The sequence below is a fragment of the Geotrypetes seraphini genome, chromosome 5, assembly GCF_902459505.1.
Source record: "Geotrypetes seraphini chromosome 5, aGeoSer1.1, whole genome shotgun sequence".
Taxonomy (NCBI): domain Eukaryota; kingdom Metazoa; phylum Chordata; class Amphibia; order Gymnophiona; family Dermophiidae; genus Geotrypetes; species Geotrypetes seraphini.
In genome coordinates, this window is record NC_047088.1 from 211,423,662 (window position 1) to 211,448,589 (window position 24,928).

Here is a 24,928-nt window from a genome sequence, read left to right on the forward strand (position 1 = left end):
ACAAAGGATCATGGAAGAGATGGTGAGAGAGCAGTTATTGGAAGCCATCTCTCTGGATGCCAAGTTATGGTTATTATAAAGGGGACTCCAACCACTGGAACGGGTAGGCCAAGACCTGGAGGCATACTTTCTCACTAAACAGGAGACAGGGAAATCCCAGAAATCTAGGGGGAATATTGGGAGTCTGGCCATGGAAACTAGGAGTCAGGAGGTATTGACCATCACCAAGGAGGAGTCATCCCTACAGCCAACCATTATGGTTAGGGTGGAAGGTGTTAGAGTACCCACATTAGTGGATTCGGGTGCTGCTCAGTCCTTGATTGACCCCGATTGACCCCGATTTGTGCGGCCATCAGGAACAGTAAAACTGAGCTGTGTGCATGGTACCGCCACCCCATACCCCTTGAGGGATATTAGCCTCCAACAGGGATGCCAGGAGGGGCGTGATAAGGTGGCCCTAGTACCCAACCCCCCAGTACCCCTAATTCTAGGGCGAGATTGGGAGGGTTTTGGGGAATACTTGGGGCAAGGAAAGGTCTTAGTTAATCAGGAGATCCCGAGAACTAGCAGTGACCGGCCTTTCCATCCCTGGATTCCTGGGGAGGTATTGGGAAAATTCCCTGACTTTGCTTAATAACAAAGGGGAGATGAAGTCTTAAAACATGCTTGGGAACAGGCCCAGGAGGGATCATTACCCCAGGTTTCGGGTGAAGAGGAATCTTTTGTTCCGAGAGACTGGAGAGACCAAGAGGGGCAAGACAAGGAAACAGTTACTGGTGCCACGGGTTTTTAGGTACCATTCTTGAACTAGCCCATAAGCACCCATTAGCGGGACACCGGGGTCGGGACAACACCCCAGACCAAATTCTAGCTAGGTTCTATTGGCCAGGGGTTTACTGGGAGATGAAAGATTTTTGTGACTTCTGTACTACCTGCCAGAAATTGACAGACAATCATCCTCCTAGGGTTCCCCTAGTGTCCTTGCCACGGGTCCAGGAACCATTGGCCCGGCTGGGTGTTGATATTATAGGGCCCCTTATAAAGAGTCGCAAGGGACATGAATACATTCTGGTAGTAGTAGATTACGCCACTCGCTTTCCGTGGGGAATACCTCTTAGATCAACATCAGCTATTATTTTGGTCCAAGAATTAACTAAACAGTTCTGCCAGGTAGGCTTCCCGAAGGAAGTGTTAACGGATAGGGGGACAAATTTTCAGTCAGGAGTGTTCCAGTCCTTCATGGCAGCCTTTGGTATTTGTCATTTAAATACCTCAGCCTACCATCCCCAAACCAACGGGCTGGTTGAATGTTTCAACCAGACCTTTAAAAAATGATAAGGAAGGGAGTAGCAGCAAACATGCGGGACTGGAATTTATGGGTACCCTTTTGCCTGTATGCGGCCCAGGAGAACATACAAGAATTCTTGGGGGAATAAGCCTTTGAGCTGCTCCACGGAAGACCTCCAAGGGGTCTTTTGGATGTTATCTGAGAAAATTGGGAGCTTTCCAGGGGGCGGTACCAGAACATTTTGTCCTCCCTACAGGGCTTGAGAGGGAGGCTGAGGGAAATGACCCAGTTAAGCCAAGAGTCCTTATAAAAAAACCAGGTCAAGCAAAATACGTATTGTGACCAGAAGACTCGGGGACCGGCTCTAGCTGTAGGTGACAAAGTCCTGATCTTGGTACCAGATGACCCACATAAGTTTACGGCCCAATGGAGAGGACCTGGGGAAATTTTAAAGAAGATAAACTCGGTGGACTACCGAGTTAGGGACAATAAAGGTCATGAACAAACCTTCCATATTAATGTGTTGAAATCATGGAAGGAACTTAGGGTGCTATGCATCCAGAACGCTGAGGAGGACCTGGGGCCACGGGTTAGAGAAATTGGGGAAACTTTAACAGAGACTCAGAAGAATCAGGTTGAAGCTGTATTGTATGATTTTGCTACAGTACTATCACCCAAACCAGGAAATACCTGGTTGGGACAGCATACCATTACTCCTCCTCCAGGGAAAGTTATACGGATGCAACCTTACAGGCTACCTGAGAGTAGACAGGGGGAGGTGAGGCAACTAGTGCAGGAAATGTTAGACTTGGGGGTGATCAAGGAATCACACAGCCCTTGGAATAGCCCCATACAGTGGTGCCTCACACAACAAACTTAATTGGTTCCAGGAGCAAGTTTGTTATGCGAAAAGTTCGTTATGTGAAACGCGTTTTCCCATAACAATACATGTTAAAAAAAATAATTCGTTCTGTAGCATAAAATATGCTAAGATGACATAAAAAAAGATAAATTTTTTGTTATTATTTTTATTTAGATACATCTAAAAACATAATTGTTTTTTAAAACAACACACATTTTTTAAATTTAAAGACAGAGAGGGCAGTTAAGCGCAGTGCCATCAGTTATCCTGCCCCTCTCAGTGAATTGCCTGGGATGGAGGGAGGGAGAGAAGAAGGCAGATGATGGAAGTGGGAAGAACTTGTGCCGTCAGCATCAGGCACAAGCGGGAAAGCAGCAGCGGTGAGGGGCTAGAAGTTATCTTCCTTTCATTCATGTCCTTGCCACCCCCATCCCTTGGTCGGTCCCACAATTTCACAATTTCCTGCATATCTCCTCCCTCCATTCTTGTAGCCCATAATCTCCTTTCCTGACATCTCCCTGTCCTTTTACTTCCACTATCTTCCTATCCCATCTCTATTCCCTTTTGTCCCTCTCCCCATGATCAATCATCTCACCACCTCTCTCTTCCCTCACCCTCAGGGTTCAAGATTGCTTCCACTCTTTTTCCTGTTGTTCTCTCTGCCTGTCACCCTATGATTTAGCATCCCTTCTGCCCTTGTCCAATATTTCCCCTTCTCTCCCTCCCTCTCATCCCCTGCTCCAACATACCGTATTTCGACTGCCCTTCCATCCCCAGGCCTGTCAACTTCCACTCATTTACTGCTTTCTCCCACCTCTGCCAAAGCCCCCCCCCCCCCGCAGTGATCGGCAACACCAGGCACCCTCCCTCAATTGGTGAAACAGGGCCCCCCCTCGAACGGCGAAACAGGGCCCCCCCTCGATCGGCGAAACAGGGCCGGCGACTGCTTTCTCCCGCTGCTGTTGAAGTCTGTAAACAACTTTAACACAAGCCACGGGGCTCTAACAGTGCGTATGCTGCCAACTGCTTCCTTCCTCCTTCCTCTCCCCTCATGATGTAACTTCCCATTTGGTTGATGGAGGAGGAGGAGGAGGGTAGCCGGTAGCGTCACGCACACTGCGCGGAAGGATGCAGCTCGGGCGACTTCGTTGTGTGAAACGAAGTCCGTTGTACGAATCAAGACAAGAAGTTCGTTGTGCGCAGCGTTCGCTGTGCGAGGCGTTCGTTATGCGAGGCACCACTGTATTACTAGTGCCCAAATCGGACAGGTACACCAGGTTTTGAATCTATTTTCGAGCTGTGAATGCTATATCAGAGTTCGATGCCTACCCCATGCCTCACATTGAAGACCTGCTAGATAAGTTGGGAGGGGCCCAGTATCTGTCCACCCTTGACCTCTGCAAGGAGTACTGGCAGATACCATTGGCCAAGGAGGCTCGGTCAAAGACAGCCTTCCAAACACCTCAGATGCTCTTCCAGTTCCACCGTATGCTGCTTGGATTGCATGGTGCAGCTGCAAATTGCTAAAGAATTGTCAACAAAGTCTTATAGGGGCATGAGGAGTATTCTGCCGTCTATATGGACGACATAATCATTTTCTCCCAGACTTGGCCCGAACACCTGAGAGTTGTAAGGAGAGTCCTAGGAGTCTTAGAGAAGGCAGGACTTACGATCAACCCCAAGAAATGTGGGTTTGGGCAAACACAGGTCAAGTATCTGGTGTACCAAGTGGGGCATGGGCAGGTCCAACCTTTGTTAGACAAGGTGGTGTGTATTAAGGAATATCCTCATCCTACCAATACAAAACAGCTCAGAGGGTTCCTAGGCATAGTAGGATATTACCGCAGGTTCATACCCCATTTTTCTAATATGGCAGCTCCTCTCACAAAGATTTTGAGGAAGAATTTACCCAATCAGTTGTCCTGGGGGGAGAAGGGGAGTTTTGAACAGCTGCGGAACAGTTTGCGTCTGGAACCAGTGCTGAAGGGGGTAGACTTTAGCAAGCCTTTCGTGTTACAAACTGATGCTTATGAGGCTGGAACACCCCACAATGTATATCAGCAGAAAGTTACTTCACCTGGGAGAGAGCGTATGCCATGGTGAAAAGGGAGTGCTTGGCTGTTAAGTGGGCCCTTGACTCCTTACAATACTACCTGGAGGGAAGAGCCTTTACACTAGTGACCGATCATGCAGTGTTAACCTGGCTGGCTAAAATGAAATACAGTAATGCCCGGTTAACTGATGGTACCTGGCCCTGCAGCCATACTTATTTTCAATAGTACATTGGCTGGGGGCTCTCCATAAAAATGCAGATATCCTGTCTCACTTAGGGGAAGAACCATCAGGAAGTAAACCTTGTAAAAGGACTAATACCATCTTAGGTAGGGGGCTATGTGACAGGGAAGCCCCTGTCATGAGGAAAAACCCTGCTCTAAAACCCTCAATCCCTAAAGCTAAACCAGTTCAGCAATCAGAGAATAGGGTTTTAGGCAAAGTAAAACAAGCGGGGTTAAAACAAGAGAGCCATCCACCAGGAAACGCAATGGGGAGGGCTCCCAAACCACAGTCTAATTGCCATTATTCCTTTCCAAAGGCCGAGAAGTTTCCCTGCAAAACCAAGCTGTGAAACAAAGAATCAACCCAGAAGGGGGCGGGGCTACACTTGGGAAACTGCAAGCACGTAAGCCTTCAGACATGGAGCAGAAGGAAAATAAATTAAACTGAGCTGAGGCTGGAAGGGAGATTTGAGACTAGAATACAGTTCCACGCCGGACATTCCCTCCACAGAGAAAGAGAGGCAGCTCTTTGCCACCTAGAGAAGGACAAACATAAATTCCCCAAGCAGCTAAGTACTGGGACCTTGCAGAGAATTTTGTAAGGGAAAGGCAAAGTTATGCTAGAGGGGGAAAGGGAATCTTGGCCATCCAGCTCTTCTAACTACCCTGAATGTGGTGGAGAATGGGAAAATGTAAATGCAGAAAGCATGGAAATGATTGTGATACCAGTACTATGGGCTGGGAGAGCCACACCAATATCCCAGAAGAATATAATTTGCTATAAAAAGGCATAGAGCTGTAATGAAATTGCTCACCTGCACTGCTCTTTGCAAATGTTTCTCCAGCCAGAATATTAAATGAGCTAGGAACGTGTATGTGCTGAGGGAGGGCTACAGAGTACTGACAAGAAACAGGGACCAAGCACAAGTGCTAGGGGAATTAGCCATTCCCTGAACAAACTTTTAAACTTCCGTGCAGTAGCAAGGGGTGCTTGGAAACTTGGGTGGGACACAGCACAGCTGTATGCACAGAAAAGGGTTGTTTGTTGCCACCCCCACTGCTTCTCCCACTGGGAGAAGTCCAAAGAGAGAAATGCAGTGAAAGCTGAGAAGCCAAAAGTCAATGAAAACTATTTTGTTTATTGTTTGGAATGGCTGTGATATACCAGGCATTGCCTTAAAAGAGAGGAGTAAGCTGGCAGAGCACTCCCAAAGAGGGAACCCAACTACCTGCGGGTAGGGGTCCCAACAGATACAATAATATTATTTAGACGTTAGTATTAGAGGCCAATGAAGCCTAATGGCAATGAACTTTGAAATGAAATATAATGAAGGATGCTTTATCCAGGTGGCAGTGATGACTGAACTGCATTGAACTTATTACTGGATTTAAATCTGATATTTTTGGTTTTGTTTTTCTTGTAGACAAATAAAGTGCAATCTTTATTTTGAACTGAACCAGAAAAATTTTGTGTTTTTCTTTTCACCAACCAAATCAAAGGCGCCCGAAATCTTGCCTGCGGTCTGAGCCGGGTCTTTCGCTAGCTGATAGCCTGGCCCGGCCACAATCTATTAGCCTTAGTAACTGGACTACTACATGTTAGGAGTGCCAATACTGAATTACACTAGTATTCTATTACAGTAGTTCCCAACCTTTTTGACACCATGGACCGCTGGGGGGGGGGGGATTCGGGGCCGGTTCGTAGGGCAGTTTTATACACAATATACATTATATTTCTATTATTATTAAGTTATAATATTGTAATAAAAATTATACAACTTACCATAATGCAGAATCAGTGAGAGCCCTAAGCCTATTTTCTTGCAACCAGACGATCCCATCTGGGGACAATGGAAGACAGTGACACACCGGGTCGTGAGGGATCCCCTTGTGCAACATCTTTCCATCCCTCTTTCCCATCCTGCACAGCAGAACCATGCTGACCCTCCAACCACGAGGACAACATACCTCCGTTCCAAACAGCAGCAACAGCAACACTGAACAGGCTGCTTTGCTTCTTTCTCCACCGGGGCTTTCCCTCTGCTGCCACGTCACTGATGACATCATCATCTTTTCCTCCCATCAACCCCTTGCAGCAGAACCCTGATGACCCTGCTAACCCATCCTCCTGCGCAGTACCTTTCCATCTCTCCCTCCCTTCGCCCACATGCAGCAGAACCACGATGACCCCGCCAATCCATCCCCCTATGCAGCACTTTTCCATCTCTCCCTCACATCCCCCCCGTGCAGCCGAACCTCTACGATCCTCCCACCATGAGGCTGGCATACCTCCGTTCTGAACAGCAGCGATGGCAGCACTGAACAGGCTGCTTTGCGGCCTTCCCTCTGCCGCCGGATCACTGATGATATCATCAGTGATGTGGCGGCACAGGGACTGATGACACCCCATCCCCCTGTGCAGCATCTTTCCATATCTCCCTCCCATCCCCCTCCCCCACGTGCAGCAGAACCCCGCCGACCCTCCCTCCACAAGGCTGGCATACCTCCGTTCCGAACAGCAGCAGTGGCAGCACTGAACTGTTCATTCTCGAGTTTGTAAGAGTTTCAAATTTGTTCCTGAAAGCTGATAAATGAAAAATTATGATTGCTAACATAGTTTCCCCCCCCCTAATTTATAATAACAAAACTCTTTTGAACTATTCACTCCACCTGAAGAAAATGAATGCGATTCCCAGTTGCAATCATATTTTGTTGATTCTTATGAATATGTTCTTCCTCCCAAAAGTGCAGGACTCTTTTGTAATATGTGTCTTCTTTTCCTTTAAGTCCTTGGGCTTGGTGCCTTGTTTTACAAGAACAAGTTCCGTGTTCTTGGCTCTATCGTCCTGACTCAGGCTTGCAGGTAAGATGTGATTTTTCCAGCTCACATGATATCTTTCCCCAAAAACTGAGGTTAACATAGAGGTTGTTTCAGGGCTTTGTTGTGTTCTACCAGTAAAGTATAAGAAAGTCAAATAGTAAAACAGTGCAAATGGACTTTATTTCAAATATGGAATAAATACTGCATTCATATCTTTCTGTTCCTGTTTAGAACAGGTTGGGCCAGTTTAGATACTTCCTGTAACACTGGTTTCATAATGATTAAGGATGTGTAAATTTATGTTTGACTGCATGCATTATATTTAAAATTCTGTATTACTGTGGGGAAAATGTTTGAAAAAATTTGAGTGGACATGCTTCTGTGTTTGAAGATTTTTTTGCCTACTTTTTAGCAATTACAAAGTCTCTATAGTGGGTGTGCAGAAAGCCCTCTCTTAATGTCATTGTTATTACAGATATTACTGATGGAATACAGAATTTTATACTTTCAGAGATACCCAATGCCTATGAACCATGAATATCACAATCTAATCTAATCTAATCTCAGGCATTTAAAGCCTGCTTTTTTCCAAGATATGTTCAAAGCGGGTTACAAAAAATAGCAATGAATGAAACAGTAAATACACTAAACTGTTCAAAGTTGTCAAAACGCATGCGGACTGTGAAAACTTGTAGGCAGACCTTAGGAAATTGGAAGACTGGGCATCCAAGTGGCAGATGAAATTTAATGTGGACAAATGCAAAGTGATGCACATTGGGAAGAATAACCTGAATCACAGTTACCGGATGCTAGGGTCCACCTTGGGGATTAGCGCCCAAGAAAAGGATGTGAGTGTCATCGTAGACAATAACATCCATCCGTCCAATGTGCAGCAGCGGCCATAAAAAGCAAACAGGATGCAAGGAATTATTAAAAAAGACCAAGAATGTTATAATGCAGTATTCTTCAACCTTTTTCACCTATGGACCGGCAGAAATAAAAGAATTATTTTGTGGACCGGCATCGGTCTGCAGACTGGCGGTTGAAGAACACTGGGCTGTCCATCTCTATCCAATCTCCACCCCAGACCCTGCCCCCATAGTCCTAATTGTAACACTATTTTTTTCCATTCATTTATCATATATACACACAATATAATCTTATTAACAACGCATCGATCGCACCGCGGACCGGCAGTTGAAGAACACAGTTTTGGGCCTGATGCACATGCCGGCCATGTGGACCAGCAGGAAAATTCTGTGGACCTGCACCGGTCCATGGACTGGTGGTTGAAGAACACTGTTATAATGCCCCTATATCGCTCCATGGTGTAACCTCACCTGGAATATTGTGTTCAATTTTGGTCTTCTTATCTCAAGAAAGATATAGCAGTGCTAGAAAAGGTTCAAAGAAGCAACCAAGATGATAAAGGAGATGGAACTCCTTTTGTATGAGGAAAGACTAAAAAAGTTAGGGCTCTTCAGCTTGAAAAAGAGACGGCTAAGGGGAGATATGATTGAAGTCTACAAAATCCTACGTGGAGTAGAACAGGTACAAGTGGATCAATTTTTCACTATGTCAAAAATTACAAAGCCTAAGGGACACTCGGTGAAATTGCAGGGAAATACTTTTAAAATCAATAGGAGGAAATATTTTTTCATTCAGAGAATAGTTAAGCTCTGAAATGCATTGCCAGAGGTTGTGGTAAGAGAGGTTTCGACAATTTCCTGGAGGAAAAGTCCATAGTCTGTTTTTGAGAAAGTCATGGGGAAGCCTCTGCTTGCCCTGGATCAGTAGCATGGAATGTTGCTATTCCTTGGGTTTTGGCCAGGTACTAGGGACCTAGATTGGCCATCATGAGAACAGGCTACTGGGCTTGGTGGACCATTGATCTGACCCAGTAAGGCTATTCTTATGTTATGTTCTTATGGAAAAGTGATATGTTCAATTGCTCAGAGTTACTTCTATTAAAGCTGTTAAATGTATTTTGCCTTTACTTTTTGATTTACTCTCATATATACATCTATTGAACCGCTTGTATTCAAAACTTCAATGATTTCCAATATTCAAAAACTTGTGAAAAATAAACTTATCTTGAAAAGACTTCAGGGTCCCGGATTGAACAAACTTAAATCTTGATTCGGGTTCCCTAAAGGAGGAATCAAAATGTGGTTCATTTCAGGACCCTGAAGCCTTTTCAAGATAAGTTTATTTTTCACAGGTTTTTGAATACTGTATTGGAAATAGTTGAAATTTTCAGTACAAGCAGTTCAACAGATGTATATACAGTATCCTAGCCAAGCAGCTAGGAGGCTGACAACAATCATAGTGAATCCATTTGAATCTGTATTTAAAAACCATTACAGATGTCTTTGAAACCTGCTCTGAATTGACTCCCCAGTCATTAGTAGTGGTATAGAAGCTTTCAATTAAAAAAAAAAAAAAATATATATATATATATATATTCATACACACTGTATATGTGTGTGTATGTGGTGATTGGGTGGTGAGACTTATTTGGGGCAGTGTTCCCAGGTGGTCTCCAGGTCTCTGAGCATATATTACATTTTTGAGCATATATTACATTTTTGTATTTTTGACATTGAGATATTATTATTATTTACAATTCATATAGGGTGAGCTTTTTATTAGCTTTATGCTAGTTTTAGCGATTGTATTTGGAAGAATAGGATAGGATGCATATATTCTAATATGTTTGAGTATGTTTTGATTGTGTGTTTTCTATTGTAACCCGCATAGGTGATAAGCAGGGAAGGAATTTTTTAAATAAAATTAATATATGTGATTGTTTGTGAAAGGAATCACAACATTTTTTTCATGCAAATTATCTCCATTTCCAATTTCCCTTCACTTGAATGAAGAGTTTTTCCCTGTATGTTTTTTTTTTTTAACATAATCAGAAAATATATTATCACCAAGGTCCTATGACCCTTTATTTTTTTAGGACTTCTGTTTTCAGTTTGCTGGACTCTCTTAAGAAAATGCTCAGTTTAGCTTGATCATGCTGTTTAGCAGTCTCATGTTAGTAAGTTAACATTAATCTGATGTAGAAATTAAATAGCATTCAGCACTACGGGTATGTAACATATGCATGCCAAACCCTTATTTGCATATAATGTACCTTCATTGCATGCATAAGCATGCTAATTTTAACATAATCATCCTAACATCTTTTCAGCAACTTTGAACCTAAATGGTAAGGTCTTGCTTCATAGAATGTTCTTTTCACTGTGCACATAAAGGACTTAAGATGAACACTCAAGTTTATTGCATAGACTCCTATTTCTCAGTTTTCTCCCTTCTAGTGCCAATAACATGGGCCCATGTTTAATTTGGTATCCATTTTGAACATCTATGGAAAAGAGGATTTGTATAAAACAAATAAATTGATAGGATTATCATAGACTACCTTTTTCTCACATCCCTTACCACCTCCTAATCCATATTCTCTCTCTATCTCTCTCAAACTTTTGGAAGTTTCATGATTTTTAAAATCTCTTTTGTCATTCCCTTTCTTTTGTCGTTGCTTCTCCAGTTTCTCTAAATCTATTTTTCCTCCCCTTTTCTTTGAATGTCCACAGCACCTTTATGAACCATAGCCTTCCTTTTTCTCATTTCATGCACTGTCTCAGAAACGTGTGACCTATTCTTCCTTCCTTTTCTGTTCCCTGAAACTCCTTTAGAGCCTTTGGCTTTTGATGTACTGTCAAGTACAGCAATCCTTCTAATCATCTACCTTTCTCCCTTTCCACCTACTGTTCATTGAGATTAACAGCATTATCACTGATGGTTCTTAGGAAGAAAGGGCTGAACCTTCAGCTTTGCACCTCTCCCCAACATGTGGTCTCCATCCTACCCAATCATAGAGTCTCCATTTTCTTCTCCTCCTTCTGGTCCTAATCATCACTCTTTTCCCCTCCAACCAGTCTCTTAGTTTCAATATTATCCCCTTCCCAATAACAATGCTCCCTCCCCAGAGTTTAGTGTTTCTCCTACATGCTGTCAAGCCCTTTTCTTCCTCTTTTTTGTGGTCAGTGGGGAAAAGGGACAAGTGCTGTAATTTTTCTAACTCTGCTTGTACTGTATCCATTGCCTCTCTTCTCTTCTACCTTAGGGTGGTATTCTTCAGGGGAAGGGAGCAGGAAAGCAGGATAGATGGAAAGGCCCATGTAGCAGAAAGCAAAACTTGCAGGGCAGTCTTAGTTCCCAAAAGCAGTATTCTAACAGCTCTTCTGAGGTCCACAGCTTCCTCTGCCACTCAGGGCCATGAGACTGGCACAGTGTGATTGAAGCTAATGCACTAATAACTGTTATTCCTTCTGCAGGGCACATAGGACTCAGAGAAACTGATTTTAAAGAATAGAGAAGGAAGAAAAAAATATATAGGTGACCATCAGATTAGTTTAATGAAAGTGCCAGCCCTGCACAAAGATGACTTCATTTCAAAAAAATTAGCAGATAGCTGTAGACTCTACCTTGCGCAGAAAATGTGGCTATTCTAATGTGTTTATGGGTGTGAGTTGAAGGATAGGAATGTAAATGAATTTGGAAAAATTAATAGTGTCGATGTACTGTAAGAACTCCCAGGTCCCTACCCCCCTACTCTTTCCTAATGTCCAGTCCCTAAATATTGTTATAACCCTTTGATTCCCCCAATTCTACATCCAATGTACATGTCCTGATCTTAAATCTGTTGTAAACCACAGTGAATCCTAGCAGAAAATTGCGATATAGAAGAAAATGCATGGCATGGTATGGTTTAATGAGAAATAGAATAGGCCGTCATTCTTCCTGTTTAGATATATGGACTCCCTGTACTGTATGCATTAGAGTTTTGACAATGACTGTTCTTTTGAAATAAATTCTTATTATAATTTGTTTCTTTTTGTACTGTATATTTTTTAATAGTAGATCAAATCTATTTTGGCAGAATATTTGTGCATTCTGGTTGATGTCCTAGACCTATACTAATAATACCTTTGTGTTTTTTTGCTTTCAGCTTTTCAGTGTATATATGAACTTTTAAGTCCCAAATGGCTGGGTTAGTATAATTGCATCATACTTTTCTTAATTGGAAATATGTGTTTGATATTGTCTGTACAGAGAAATCCCTGTTCAAACCAGAGCTTAGAATGGGATTGGCTACCTCAGTTAGTGAAGTTAATAAGTGCTAGAAGCTGTCAAAGCTATCACTCAAGTATTTAGCCAAGTTCTGAGGAGGTAAGACCCTGTCCTCCTCTGGGGCTTGGCTTGAAGTATGCCTCAAGATGTCGGTAGGGATGGAAAGAGGAGAGTTTGTAAAGGGCCTAACAGCTCCCACTCTTACAACTGCCATGCTCTGGAGGCAGATGGAATGTTGGGAGGCTGAGAGCAACCCGGGCATATGTTGTTATAACAGGACAAGTAGGTAGGGTGGTAGGGGGATGGCTGATCCTCTCCTTCCTTGGCACAGACATTTCTTAATTATGTTGACAGAAGGAGACAGGTAAGTCCCACTGGCACATACTTTTTATTGAGGAGATAAGTGAGGTGGGCAACAGACAGAATGAAATGGCCCATTAAATCTTCTCAGTAAAGAGGTTACATTTATAACTGTGGCTCCATGCACTCTACTTCCTTATGCTTTCTTCAGAAGTGTAAAAGATATTTCTAATCAAGTTTCAAGTTTTAGGTTTATTTAGAAATTTTATAAACTGCCCAATCAGACTTCTAGGCGATGAACATTATGCTAAAAATATGTATGGAGTAACTATACATCCATTAAAACCATAATCATTATTAAAAACATTTAAAAACAATACAAAACAAACAGGAACAAACAAAAAGCTTTAAGCTATGACACTCAGGCCCAGATTCTGAAAGTGGAGCAGTAATCAGCAGGCACCTGAAAAACGGGGCCGGTCACATGTCACACAGATTACAGCACCATTTACAGAATCACGGCCTTTGTCGAAGGTAGGTGCCAGAAATGTAGGCCAAGGTTTTACATCAACCCCGCCCATAACCATGTCTCTTTTGACGTTTGGCATGTAGACACAATTCCAGTGATGTGGTTTGTAGGCACCTCATGGTGCCTATTTTTTTTCTTTTGTTTTTAATTGGTTTTCAACAGAACGATCAATTAACATGCCTTTAATGGCCAATTAAAACAATTAACTTAGGCATTGGTAGAATACCTACTGGTGCCTTCCTAACACCACAGCTTTTAGAATCCAGGCCTCAATACTTTCCATCCTTTTGCTTTTTTTAGATCTCCAGTGTATATTCCACTTTTTGACTTCCATCCCCAATTTTGTTTCTAGGCATCCATAACTCTTTTCAAGAAAAACACTGCCAAATGTTATTCCTAGGTCTACTTGCTTGTAGCTTCATATCATGTCCCCTCTGGAAAATATTTACTTTTTGGGCTCTGTGGCAGCATGGCTAGTGGCTGGCTGCTGGACCTCACATCATATGAGCCAACTTTTCAAAATGATTGGGGGTGATCTTCTTTTTTGGAGGGGCCCCGCCCCCGGTACAGCAGGCATTCTTGCTGGTTGCCAGCATTGCCCCCAAACTTTCCCTCTGCGGAAAATGTAAGTTTTCCAAGGTGAATAAAGAAAGTTACATCAGAGGGAAAGCTTTGGGGCATTGCTGGCAGCCAGCAAGAATGGCTGCAGCTCTGGGGCCCCTCCAAAAAAGAAGATTTGACTTTAAAAAGAGACCAGAAAGGTTAGGGGAAGAGATGCATGCCTGGTCACGTGAGATTCCAAAAGTATTGGAGATGCTCGGGCACCCATGTCACCAACAGAGCTGGCGCCTATGCCTCACTCAAATGTCGCATATTCACACAGGCAGGTTGCAGTTAAAAGTCAAATATTTTATTTATGTACACAAAGGAGCAACAATCGGCTCTGTTACTTCACAAGATTAGTCCTTTTAATTAGAGTCTCTCTCTGTCTCAATATAGTTACTGACTATACGCTTAATGGGGCTGGCTCCAAGCCAGGCCCAAACACAATAGATTCCTAACAGTCTTGGGCATACACCAAAATCAGATAGATACACGCTGGATAAAGTTCAAGGTTGTCTCCTACCTTGGCAGTCTTCCTTACATGTATAATTAACTCCTGGAGGCTAAGCTGAACTTACACAGTTTCCCTACCCGAAGGAAACACTTAAGCATAGACTACTCCTCTTCCCTGGTACTTCTCTCAACTACTGTAGCCTCTGCATATGCTAGGAGGTCTTTACATAGGACCACTCCCTTGGAGACTTCTTCACTCAAGAGCTCCTATAACAGAGGGTGCAGATATCTGAGCTAAGGCCACTCCTCTTCCCCTCAACTCCCTTCAGGTGCTTCAGCAAAGCCTGGAAGGATCCTTGCCCTCCTTGTCCTGTTCTACCAGAGAGCTTTTAACTCCCTGCTCTCTGCTTGAGCTCCACCCTCCTGGCCAGATAGGCTAACATGCCTATTCTTAAAATGTCTCTGCTTCTGTGAGATTGTTCCTGAGGAATCCCTGCCTTGTACCATCCGCTCCCTCATAGGCACTAATGCATTTCAAATATTTAAATGTCTGTATCATATCTCCACACCCCTCCTCTTCGCTAGAGAATACATAATTACATGAATATGTGACAAATTTCACAAAATTGCACTCACAAGTTGAGCATATTAAGGAGCCATTCTTTAAAACTCTTATTTTTGCCAAATGATGGTGGTTTTTGGTGTCAGAGAGAAAAGCATAACTCCCCACCACAGAGCTCTTTTTCTAAGCCCAGGCCCAAAGGAGACGCTGATCCACAGTTAAGTGTGACTGAAAGCACATGCAAGGCTAGTGGGAAATTTTCTGAATATACAGTACATGTACTGCTGTTCTAAAATTTGGAATACATTATATTATTTCTTATCATGTCTATAGCACTACTAGATGTATGCAGTACACATTATATGCAGGTACCTTCTCTGTTCTTAGTGGGCTCACAATCTAAGTTTAGTACCTGGGATAATGGAGGGTTAAGTGGCTTGCCCAAGGTCACAAGGAGCTGCAGGGGGAAACTGAACCCTGTTTGTCAGGATCAAAGTCCACTGCATTAACTATTAGTCTACTCCTTCATTCCATTATCTTGAAAGACTACCCAAATTACGACCAGAACATGACTTCTTGAAATCTGTGTGTGCCACTGGCATACATGTGTGGATGATAATTTTATAGTCAAAATGTCAACTGAGAAAGTGAACTGAAAAGATTCCTGTTGTCATATATGAAAGGAGGAAAAGACTTCGGAGCTATCACACCTTTAGCTGTTACTACATTATATCCCTGGATTATACAGTATATATAGCGCCTAAATTTGCATGCCCAAATTTGGACACACTGTTAAGATGTGCATGCGTGTTAATTGATTAACGAGGTCTTAACCATAAACAATTGGGTGCCAAGAACTAATTATTGATGTTAATTGGCACTCGTTAAAATTTGCTTGCACCCTTTAAAAAATTACGCTTAGTGGTGATTTTTTTTTTTGAGGGGTGCCCATTTTTGAATGTTATTTATAGGATTCCCCCCATGGTGACTAGTTGGAGCTCTCTTTCAGTCATTGGTTGTAAAAAAAAACCCAACCCACCATTCTATTAGTCTAGCAATAGCGAACAATATGTGATCCAACTTTTAGTATGCTGTGGGAAAAGATCAAATACTTTGAGAATGACACGGGGACAAATTTTCCCTGTCCCCATAGGATCTATCTCCATTCCCATCCAATCCCCGCAAATTCTGTCCCTGTCCCCTCCCTACAAGCTCTGTCCTCATCTGCACAAGCTTCCAACATTTTAAAATCATATGTTCGAGGCTTGTGCAGAGAGAACAGAGCTTGCAGGGATGGGGCAGAAACATGGGTAGAACTTGCAGGAATGAGAAGGAGATGGAGAAAGATCCCGCGGAGACGGGGACAAAATTTGTCCCCTTGTTATTCTCTCTGTTTCTTTCTCCAAGAGTGGCTCTTCCAGCAGACAACAAATCCCAATGCAGGCTTCAGTTTCACAGGACAAAACTGAACTCTAGGGATGTACATAGGCATGAACAATCTGGCTAGTTTTTGCTTTTTTTCTAGGCTTTCTCAGTTTGGGAGTGCTTTTTTCAGTAACAACGGGATCTGGATGGGCTCCTTGTTCCCTGTGACCCATTCCCTAGATCCCCACCAAATGCTCATCATACCTGAAAAACAACACGCCAACTCTATTTTTGGTAATTAGCCGCAGCTCAGTTTATTAACAATAAAATTAACATATTATAATTTCCATATCAGCTTTAATTAACATAACTCCAAAAGCTCCTCCCGAGCTACCAAAACAAACATTCAGTGCCCTCGACCCTGCCACTTCAACAAGGGTCAGAGGGGTGGCATGTCCCTCATGCCCCATTATCCGGGTCACCTGACCCACCAGGCACGGCACCCCGCCGGCCCACCGCTCATCACCCGATGAGCCCCAATGACCGAGTAGCTCGGGAGATCCGCCACAGGCCTGGGATCACACAGGCCCACCCCCCAAACAACAGAGCAGCGGCTAATCCAAACCCAACACGCTCTCACAACCCACCGCAAAATCATCTAAAAGCAAGTCCCACCCAATGTCTGACAAATGCACCCTATCCGTATGGAATAGCCCACCACAACCTACCTCTACCCACCCATGCAACAGCTGTTTACCGCCCTGCGACTCGACCCACTTCCCGACCTGCCGGTTAAACTTCGCCAACCCCCGGGTCCATCGCCGAGACGCAAGACACCGCGGGCGCGGAATAACGTCCGACCATAAAATACGCGTACCCGGAAACCATGCAAAAATAACACGCAAATCATCCTTAATGACGTTAACTAACTGTCTAGCCGACATCGAATCAACGTCATTACCCCCCAAATGAATAATGATCACCTCCGGACGACGAGGACAAGACCGAAAGTGCGACAAAAATGGCAAAAGCTGATGCCATCTCATGCCACGCTGACCCCCCCAAGAGACCCTTACACCAAGATGGCCCAGACCAAGATGTCGACCTCCAGGGCGCAACAAGGCCCGCTCACCGGCCCAATGCACAAAGGAATGACCGATTATCCACACGGAACTGCTCCGACCAGCACCTGAAAGAACAAAAACAAAATTGCACAGACAGAACAAAATCCCCCCTCACACCCACAAGATAATCACAAACCCACCTAACAACCCCCACGCCCCCTGAACGCACCAGAAGGTCTAATGTACCCGCGAAAGGCCCCAGACACCCAGCGACCCAACCGCCGAATGCCCGCCTCCGACATACCCGCAGCACAAGCACTGGTGGCAGCACCAATCCGAAATGAGTGCGTGCCATAACTTCGCGGCTCCATTCCACAACGCACCAAGGCCAAACGCAGCACGGCCAAGAACTGAAACCGGGAAAGAGGGGCCCCGTCCGCGTGAACAAAAAATACAGGAGAAACCGCAACTCTAACCGACAAAAACTCGCTCAAACGAGCTACAGGACAAGAAACACAACCTACAACCTGGCGGAGTACCAACCATTGGCCCCGGCCGGCCTGATCTGTCTTAGAACTAGCCACACAAATTCGAACCTCACCATCACCCAGCTGCACGTGTTGAACTAACAACCCACGCCCTCTCGCCCTGTCGGCTGCGCTAACCAACAACTCCCCCACCCGCAACGCCCCGAAAAAGGCCAGAGAAAATGCCGCCCTGAAGAGAGAGGACTCGTAAGGAGAGTGAGCCAGGTCAGGCAAGACCGACAAAAGCTGTAGGAGTAAGGCATGATGAATGGGCAAACGAGGATCTGGCCTCACGGGCACCACCCTCCCCAAAGCACGAAGCAACCGTTGCACCATGAAACCCGAAGAAGGACAATTCCAACCCAACGCTCGACAGAAAAAGGCAAATCCAGCCAACCGCCCCTGCACCACCCGCCTAGAGACCCCAGTCCTACTTGAATCCAGCACAAAATCCTCAAGAAAGGACTCGGCCACATCCCCTGGAACCCAACCCCTGCTGAACAGAAAGGTAGAAACCACCCGGAACCCAGTGGAGTAATGCGACCAGGTAGCAGGCGCTACCGACAGACGGAGCATTTCCCACACTCCTTCTCGACCAGGCTCCACAAATGCTCCGGCATCACCGAACCTTCCTCGTGAGCCTCCGGCGCCAGCCGACGAAACTGCGAAAAATGGAAACGAGAAAGAGCATCAGCAATGCCGTTCTGCGAACCGGGCACGTGCCGAGCCCTAAGAAACACATTAAGACGCAGACAGCGCAAAACCAATGCTCTCACCAGCACATTCACCGACAGGCAGTGCGCCGTCTGTCGATTAACCACCTCCACCACCCCCAGGTTATCACACCAGAACATCACACGTCTATCCCTCAATTTATCGGGCCACAATTCGAGAGCCACTACAAAGGGAAACAACTCCAGAAGCGTGATATTACGCGTGATACCCCGAACCACCCAAGTCTGGGGCCACCGCTCAGCACACCAGGCGCCCTGACAGTAAAGGCCAAAACCCGCCCCTCCAGCCGCATCAGAAAATAGCTCTAAATCCCCGTTAGACACTTCCAGAGCCTGCATGGGCAAGCAGCCATTGAAGTCCCGTAAAAAACAGGCCCACATGCGAAGATCCGCCCGCACCCCGGCCGACAGCCGCAAGAAATGGCGCTTATCCCGGACCCCGGCCGTAGACGCAGCCAGCCGACGCGAAAAAGCGCGACCCATGGGCAAAACCCGGCAAGCAAAATTAAGTGAGCCGATCAAGGACTGAACCACATGCAAAGTAGTTTTAGGAGCAGATAGCACACGCCCAATAAGGTCAAGCAACCGCTGGACCTTAACCACCGGCAGGCGGGTTACCAACGCCTCAGAATCCAATTCAATCCCCAGAAAAACCAGGGATGTAACCGGACCCTCAGACTTGTCCTGCGCTAAAGGTATTCCAAACTCAGCGGCCATTGCTTCGAAAACTCCTTTAAGACGCCCACAGTCATCCGAATCCCCAGGACCGACAAACAAAAAATCATCCAGATAGTGAACCACAGCGGACAACCCAGAGCGCTGAACCACCACCCAATGAAGGAACGTGCTGAACATCTCAAAATACGCACACGAAATAGAACAGCCCATCGGAAGACAACGATCGTAATAATAAGCACCCTCAAAACGAAAACCCAACAAAGGGTAAGATTGAGGATGCACAGGCAATAACCTGAAGGCCGATTGAATATCAACCTTCGCCAACATAGCCCCGCGGCCAGCCCTGAGGATAAGTCGCAAGGCACAGTCCACCGTGGAATACCGCACAGTACACAGATCCCGCGGAATACCGTCGTTAACAGAAAATCCAACCGGACGGGATAAATTGTGAATAAGACGGAACTTACCCAATTCCTTCTTAGGCACCACCGCCAACGGAGAAACCATCATGACCGGAAACGGCCGCTCCCGGAAGGGACCTGCAATTCGCCCCAATCGCAATTCCTCCCTCAGCTTACCACGGACTACATCCTTCAAATGAATAACAGACGACGCATTGCGCGACCGCGCCCCCGACAACTCACCCTGAAACGGAATCTCGAAACCAACTGAAAACCCACGCTCCAATAGGGTAGCTACGCGCACAGGCCGATAACGCCGCAGCCATGGACCCAACGCGTCCACCAAAACCGGCGTGGGAACCACACCGGACGTGCTCCTATTTACCAGCCCCTGCAGGCCCCGCGGCCGGCTTCCTGAGGCACTTAGGCAGGGGGTGAGGCTGTCCGCATTGAGAGCACGCATGGCGAAACTTGCAGTCGGAGAAAGAGCAGCCCGACTTGTTAAATCTCCAACACACGTCGGTGACCGCTCCCCCACCGGCCCCCCCCCCCATCCCGGACCGAAAGGGCCGCCCGCCGCCCAAAACGCCCGCTGGCACACGACCCCCACTCCCTGAAGCCGCCCCAGCCTTGGAGGACATATGTGTAAGCCACAGGTTAACATCCTGCGTACCCCACGACATATGAGAGTTCTCCTCCATCTTATCCCTAAAAGCCTCATCATAATTTAACCACGTCCAGCCACCGAAGCGCTGGTACGCATCAAGCACAGAGTCAGCATATGCTAACAACAAACCATAATCACTAGGATGTGAGCGCCCCCAAACACTAGCCAGCCGCATAAAAGAACGGATCCAATTGATAATGGACCGGGCAACTGGGAAGATCTTGGAAGCACCCGCCTCCCGCTTCGACTTTTTACGACTCCGCCGGTGCACCCTACCCTCCATAAGGCGAAAAATGTCTATGCAAGAACGCCGTCCAATCTTACGCCGCAAAGAACGCGGCACACGCTCCCAGAGTTCCGTCAGAGCAACCAGCGCTGGCACACCCCGACCCTCACTCTGCGGAGCCACACTACTACTTCCCACGCGACCCACCTCCCCCACCGGCCCTGGGACCGAAGAAGAGGAAGCCGACGAAGCAGAGGAGGACGAGGACGACGACTGGCTAGACGAAGAGGAAGCGCGCCTGCGCCGACGCTTCCCCTTTCCCGACTTCTTACGTGTGTTCCCCCCAGCAACCCCAGCAGGCGCCACCTTACCCGAAACAGAAGGTCCTTCAACAGGAACGGAGATGCCACCGGAAACAACCTCCGACGCCGACGCCGACGGACACTCCACAACAGTGACGCCGCGGCCAGCAACCACCACATCAGCCGAGGGACCAGCAGCGCCTCCACCAACAGCCACTGGCTCCGACGCAGAAGCAACCGAAGCGCTCTCGCTGTGCTGCCGATCCGCAGCTGCCCCGGCACTGCATGACGAGGGGCCAGGAACACTGCCAGCCGCACTCCAAGGAGACTCCTGCACCGCCATCGGACTCTGTGAAGAAAAACCAAAACCAGGAACAGGGCCCAGGAAACCACCCCCAGGCACCCCCCAACCAGCGCCCCCAGCCCCACTTGGCAATGGACCACCCATCCACCCGGGGGGGATACCCCCGCCCCAGCAAGGAGAAAACAAACCCGGACCCCAGCCTTGCTGCCCCGAATACCACCCTTGCTGCACCGGACCCCACGGGAAAGCCCCGTAGGGCAACCCCAAAGGCCCCCCGGAACCAGCACCCCAGGCTCCAGCGCCCCAACTAGGGGAAGGCTGAGGTGACACTTGCCGCACGCCCTCTTGTGCACGAGCAGACCCCTCCACTCCCGAAACTAGGGTCGCATGCACCTCCCCACCACTGCTCCCCGGGGATGACAGAGGAAGAACAACAGGCCCCAACAAATCCCCCGAAGACTCGATGGAAGCAGGAACCGCACTCCCTGCCCCCGGAAGAGAACCAGTAGCCACTGAGCTGCTGCTGCCTTGCCGAACGGGCAGCCGCCCGCCCGACTTGCCCCGCCCGCCAGGATTAGATTTTCCAGCCGCCTTGCGCGGCGCAGCTACCAGCTGGGACACTCCCGGCACAGGAGACCGCCCACCCGCGCGGCCCGCGGACCCAGCAAGCACGATGGCCGAGAGCGCGTCACGCTTTGATCTGCGCTCCGGCCTACCCCCCGCCGCTCCAAGATCCGCACCCACCTGCGCGTCCGGGTCCTCAATAAGGGAATCACCGGCCCTGAAGGAAATCTCCGCTGCGTCAAACTGCTGCACGCCAGCCATCGCCAACCGCACCGCCGCGTGGACGCCAAAAACGAGACCGCAGGTAGGAGAAAAAACACCCTGGAGGACCCAAGACGGTTGAGTCCTCCACTGCCTACTCCCCTTTATCCCCTCGTCTCGGCGCGCGTGACCCTTCCCAGCCAATCAATTTAAATGTGGCTCTCTGCCTTCCTGAAGGCCAATCAGCCACCGAAACAGAATTTTCCGCCCCCCGACCGCCCCCCGCCCTGCAAAAAACACGGAGGCACACCAGCCCCGTGTTACCTTCTGCCCTTCGACACGAGGTCTCGGGCTTACATTTAGTTCCACACATTTATTTTAATAGGAACTTTTTAGTGCTTGCTAAACCAATGAATATGATAAATTAATTAACGTGTGTTATATAATTTATCATGCATAATATTTTTAAGGCATGCTAATTAACCAAATACATATTAACAAATGCACACCGCTATTGAACTCTTGTAGAAGTCTGTGTACAAGGCATTTCCCCTGATGAAGTCATGTTTATGTTGAATTGCTGGCCTTTTGTTATAAAATGATGAGAACAAAAAACAAGGGAAATGGTCCGTGAAATCTAATATGGAGAACAGAAGAGAAGCAAACCATATGAAAATCACAGTCTGCGTTTGCCACTTTTAATTCCCAGGACTAGACAATGTTGCCCGACATGGCTGTGTTTCACCAAAAGCTGCCTCAGGGATGAATGAATACTAGCTGGTGTGAAATCTCAAGCCTCACCAAACTAGCCCAGGTTAGATATTGTTTTTATCAGTTTGGTGAGGTTTGAAATTTCACTCCAGCTGGTATTCCTGTCGGGCGACCTTGTTTTGACCTGGGAGATAGAAGTGACAAATACGGACTATGGTCTTCATATGGTCTATATCTCTTCTGTTTTCCTTTTGTTATACAATACATCAAAAGCACTGATTCTCGCTGTCACATACATGCCTCAGAGAAGGGAGCTTTTGGGAAACAACTTGATAAAGGCACAGATTGTGATGTTGTAATGATAAGATCATTAATAGAACTGTAAATGTTTTTTGTTTTTTTAGTGTTTACACTATATTGGCAATAGTATTGTAAACTACTATAACCAGTGGTATAGAGAGGGTGAGAAGCACCCGTGGAGGTGGTGCCCCTCCACTATTCTCCGCCCCTTCCCCCCCACCCTTCCATGCTCCTTCCCCCCCAATGGAGCGCGCGCCACTTCCCTTCTCCCCTCCCCCCTTACTATGCTACTGGCTGTAACACTTTTTAGTCTTATACTGGCATATCAAGTAATAAACCAAATCAAGTACATACCTTACCTTTACTCCATAGGAATAGTTCATACACCTATGAACTTTTTTCTGCTTGTCACTGTTATAAAATTGTGCGTCCATTCTTTTTGTGCATTTCCAAAATCTGTATTTTCAAAAACCTTCATTTTTGTTCATTCTAAGTTTTTTTCAGCTGTTTCTTTTTCCTTATTTTCAGTAATTATAAACATCTTGGGACTTCATACGAAAATATAAACCACACAAGTGGAAAAAGGAACTTTGGCCTGTGGATGAGTAAGTTCTAAACCAATGTTCATACCATATGGCTGATATGTGGCCAATAATGGATTTCACTTTTGTCATTCAGGTATATATATAGCCCATTAGTTAGTGCAGTGAGAAGCTAGGGAACTGGTTTCAGTTCCAGCTGCAGCTCCTTTTGACTATGGGCAAGTCACATAATCTTCCATTGCCCCAGGTACAACATAAGTACCAGTATATAATATTTAAGCCACAGAAAGGCAGTATATCGCTCTTTCCCCTTATTGTTGTCCTTTTTGTTGCCCTCTCCAGAGACATCTAATTTGATTTCCACATTTTCTGCTGGTGAATCCAAGCTCCATTCCCTCTTGCTGCTATTGCCCACTATGCATTCCTCCATACTGACCCCTCCTTGCAACTCAAAGCTCCATCTCCAGCAGTGCTATCATCAGAATGTTATGAGCATGTGCTCACAGGTCTGAAAAGGCTGAAGCTATCTTTGATGCCTGTGAGTGCAAGGCCATGAGCTGGATCAATCTCTGCATTCACTACCTTCTGAAAATTGTGTTGCTGGAGCCCAAGCATTGCTGGAAAGACATAGAAACATAGAAATAGACGGCAGATAAGGGCCCACGGCCCATCTAGTCTGCCCACCTTAATGTCCCTCCCCTACCTTTGCCCTGTGAATAAATCCCATGTGCCGATCCCATTTGGCCTTAAAATCAGGCACGCTGCTGGCCTCAATCACCTGTAGTGGAAGACTATTTCAGCGATCAACCACTCTTTCAGTGAAAAAGAATTTCCTGGTGTCACCTCGTAGTTTCCCGCCCCTGATTTTCAACGGATGCCCTCTTGTTGTCGTGGGACCCTTGAAAAAGAAGATATCTTCCTCCGCCTCGATGCGGCCCGTAAGATACTTGAACGTCTCGATCATGTCCCCCCTCTCTCTGCGCTCCTCGAGCGAGTATAGCTGTAATTTGTCAAGCTGTTTTTCGTATGGTAGATCCTTGAGTCCCGAAAAACGGCTTGACAACAGGAAAGAATGAATGAGATCCAGGATGAGGATGGACAGGAACTGTGCTAACCTGAGCACAGGTGTATTAGACCTGTGTGATAATCCAGGCCTGAATATGGTTTTACATCCTAATGCTCTCTGCCAGAAATGGCTATACATTGGTTTCAAATTATGAATTACGCTGACATTATTTTGCTGATTTTAGTATACACGTAATAATGTGCCTAACATTGACACCTACCAATACTTAGGCAATCCATGGTTAAACTCCACCCCTAACCACACCTACTTTTCAGATAGGCACCTTGATGTAGACACCTACATGGCGCCTACAGAGTTAGGTGCCTACCTGAAAATTAATTGTTTATTAATTGGTTTTTAATGTATGGAAACATTCCAGAATTGTTTAAAAATAATATACTTAGTTATACACCGAAAAGATCATTGCGTTCTGGGAACTT

The 24,928-nt window shown here is 46.2% G+C and overlaps 2 protein-coding genes and 1 long non-coding RNA gene across 3 annotated transcripts in view; 1 reads left to right on the forward strand and 2 right to left on the reverse strand.

The window, feature by feature from the left end:
- The window catches only part of LOC117360803, a 48,586-nt gene extending 41,222 nt beyond the window's left edge, over positions 1-7,364 (reverse strand). Inside the window, exons 1-3 of the long non-coding RNA XR_004539521.1 lie at positions 7,097-7,364; positions 6,931-7,010; positions 6,210-6,267 (exon numbers count right to left, since the gene is read on the reverse strand). This is a non-coding gene — a long non-coding RNA (uncharacterized LOC117360803). The remainder of the gene's footprint in view (positions 1-6,209; positions 6,268-6,930; positions 7,011-7,096) is intronic.
- A 4,903-nt stretch (positions 7,365-12,267) lies between these two features.
- The window catches only part of LOC117360800 (dipeptidyl peptidase 4-like), a 165,583-nt gene continuing 152,922 nt past the window's right edge, over positions 12,268-24,928 (forward strand). The window contains exons 1-2 of the mRNA XM_033945200.1: positions 12,268-12,309; positions 23,409-23,485. Of these exons, the coding sequence (XP_033801091.1) occupies positions 12,302-12,309; positions 23,409-23,485 (85 nt within the window). The 5' untranslated portion in view covers positions 12,268-12,301. The remainder of the gene's footprint in view (positions 12,310-23,408; positions 23,486-24,928) is intronic.
- Positions 16,416-21,156, reverse strand: LOC117360801. Its single transcript, XM_033945201.1, has 2 exons — positions 20,870-21,156; positions 16,416-17,390 (listed from the first exon to the last, which is right to left on the reverse strand). The coding sequence occupies exons 1-2, from the start codon at positions 21,141-21,143 to the stop codon at positions 16,816-16,818; spliced, it is 849 nt and encodes a 282-aa protein (XP_033801092.1). The 5' UTR covers positions 21,144-21,156; the 3' UTR covers positions 16,416-16,815.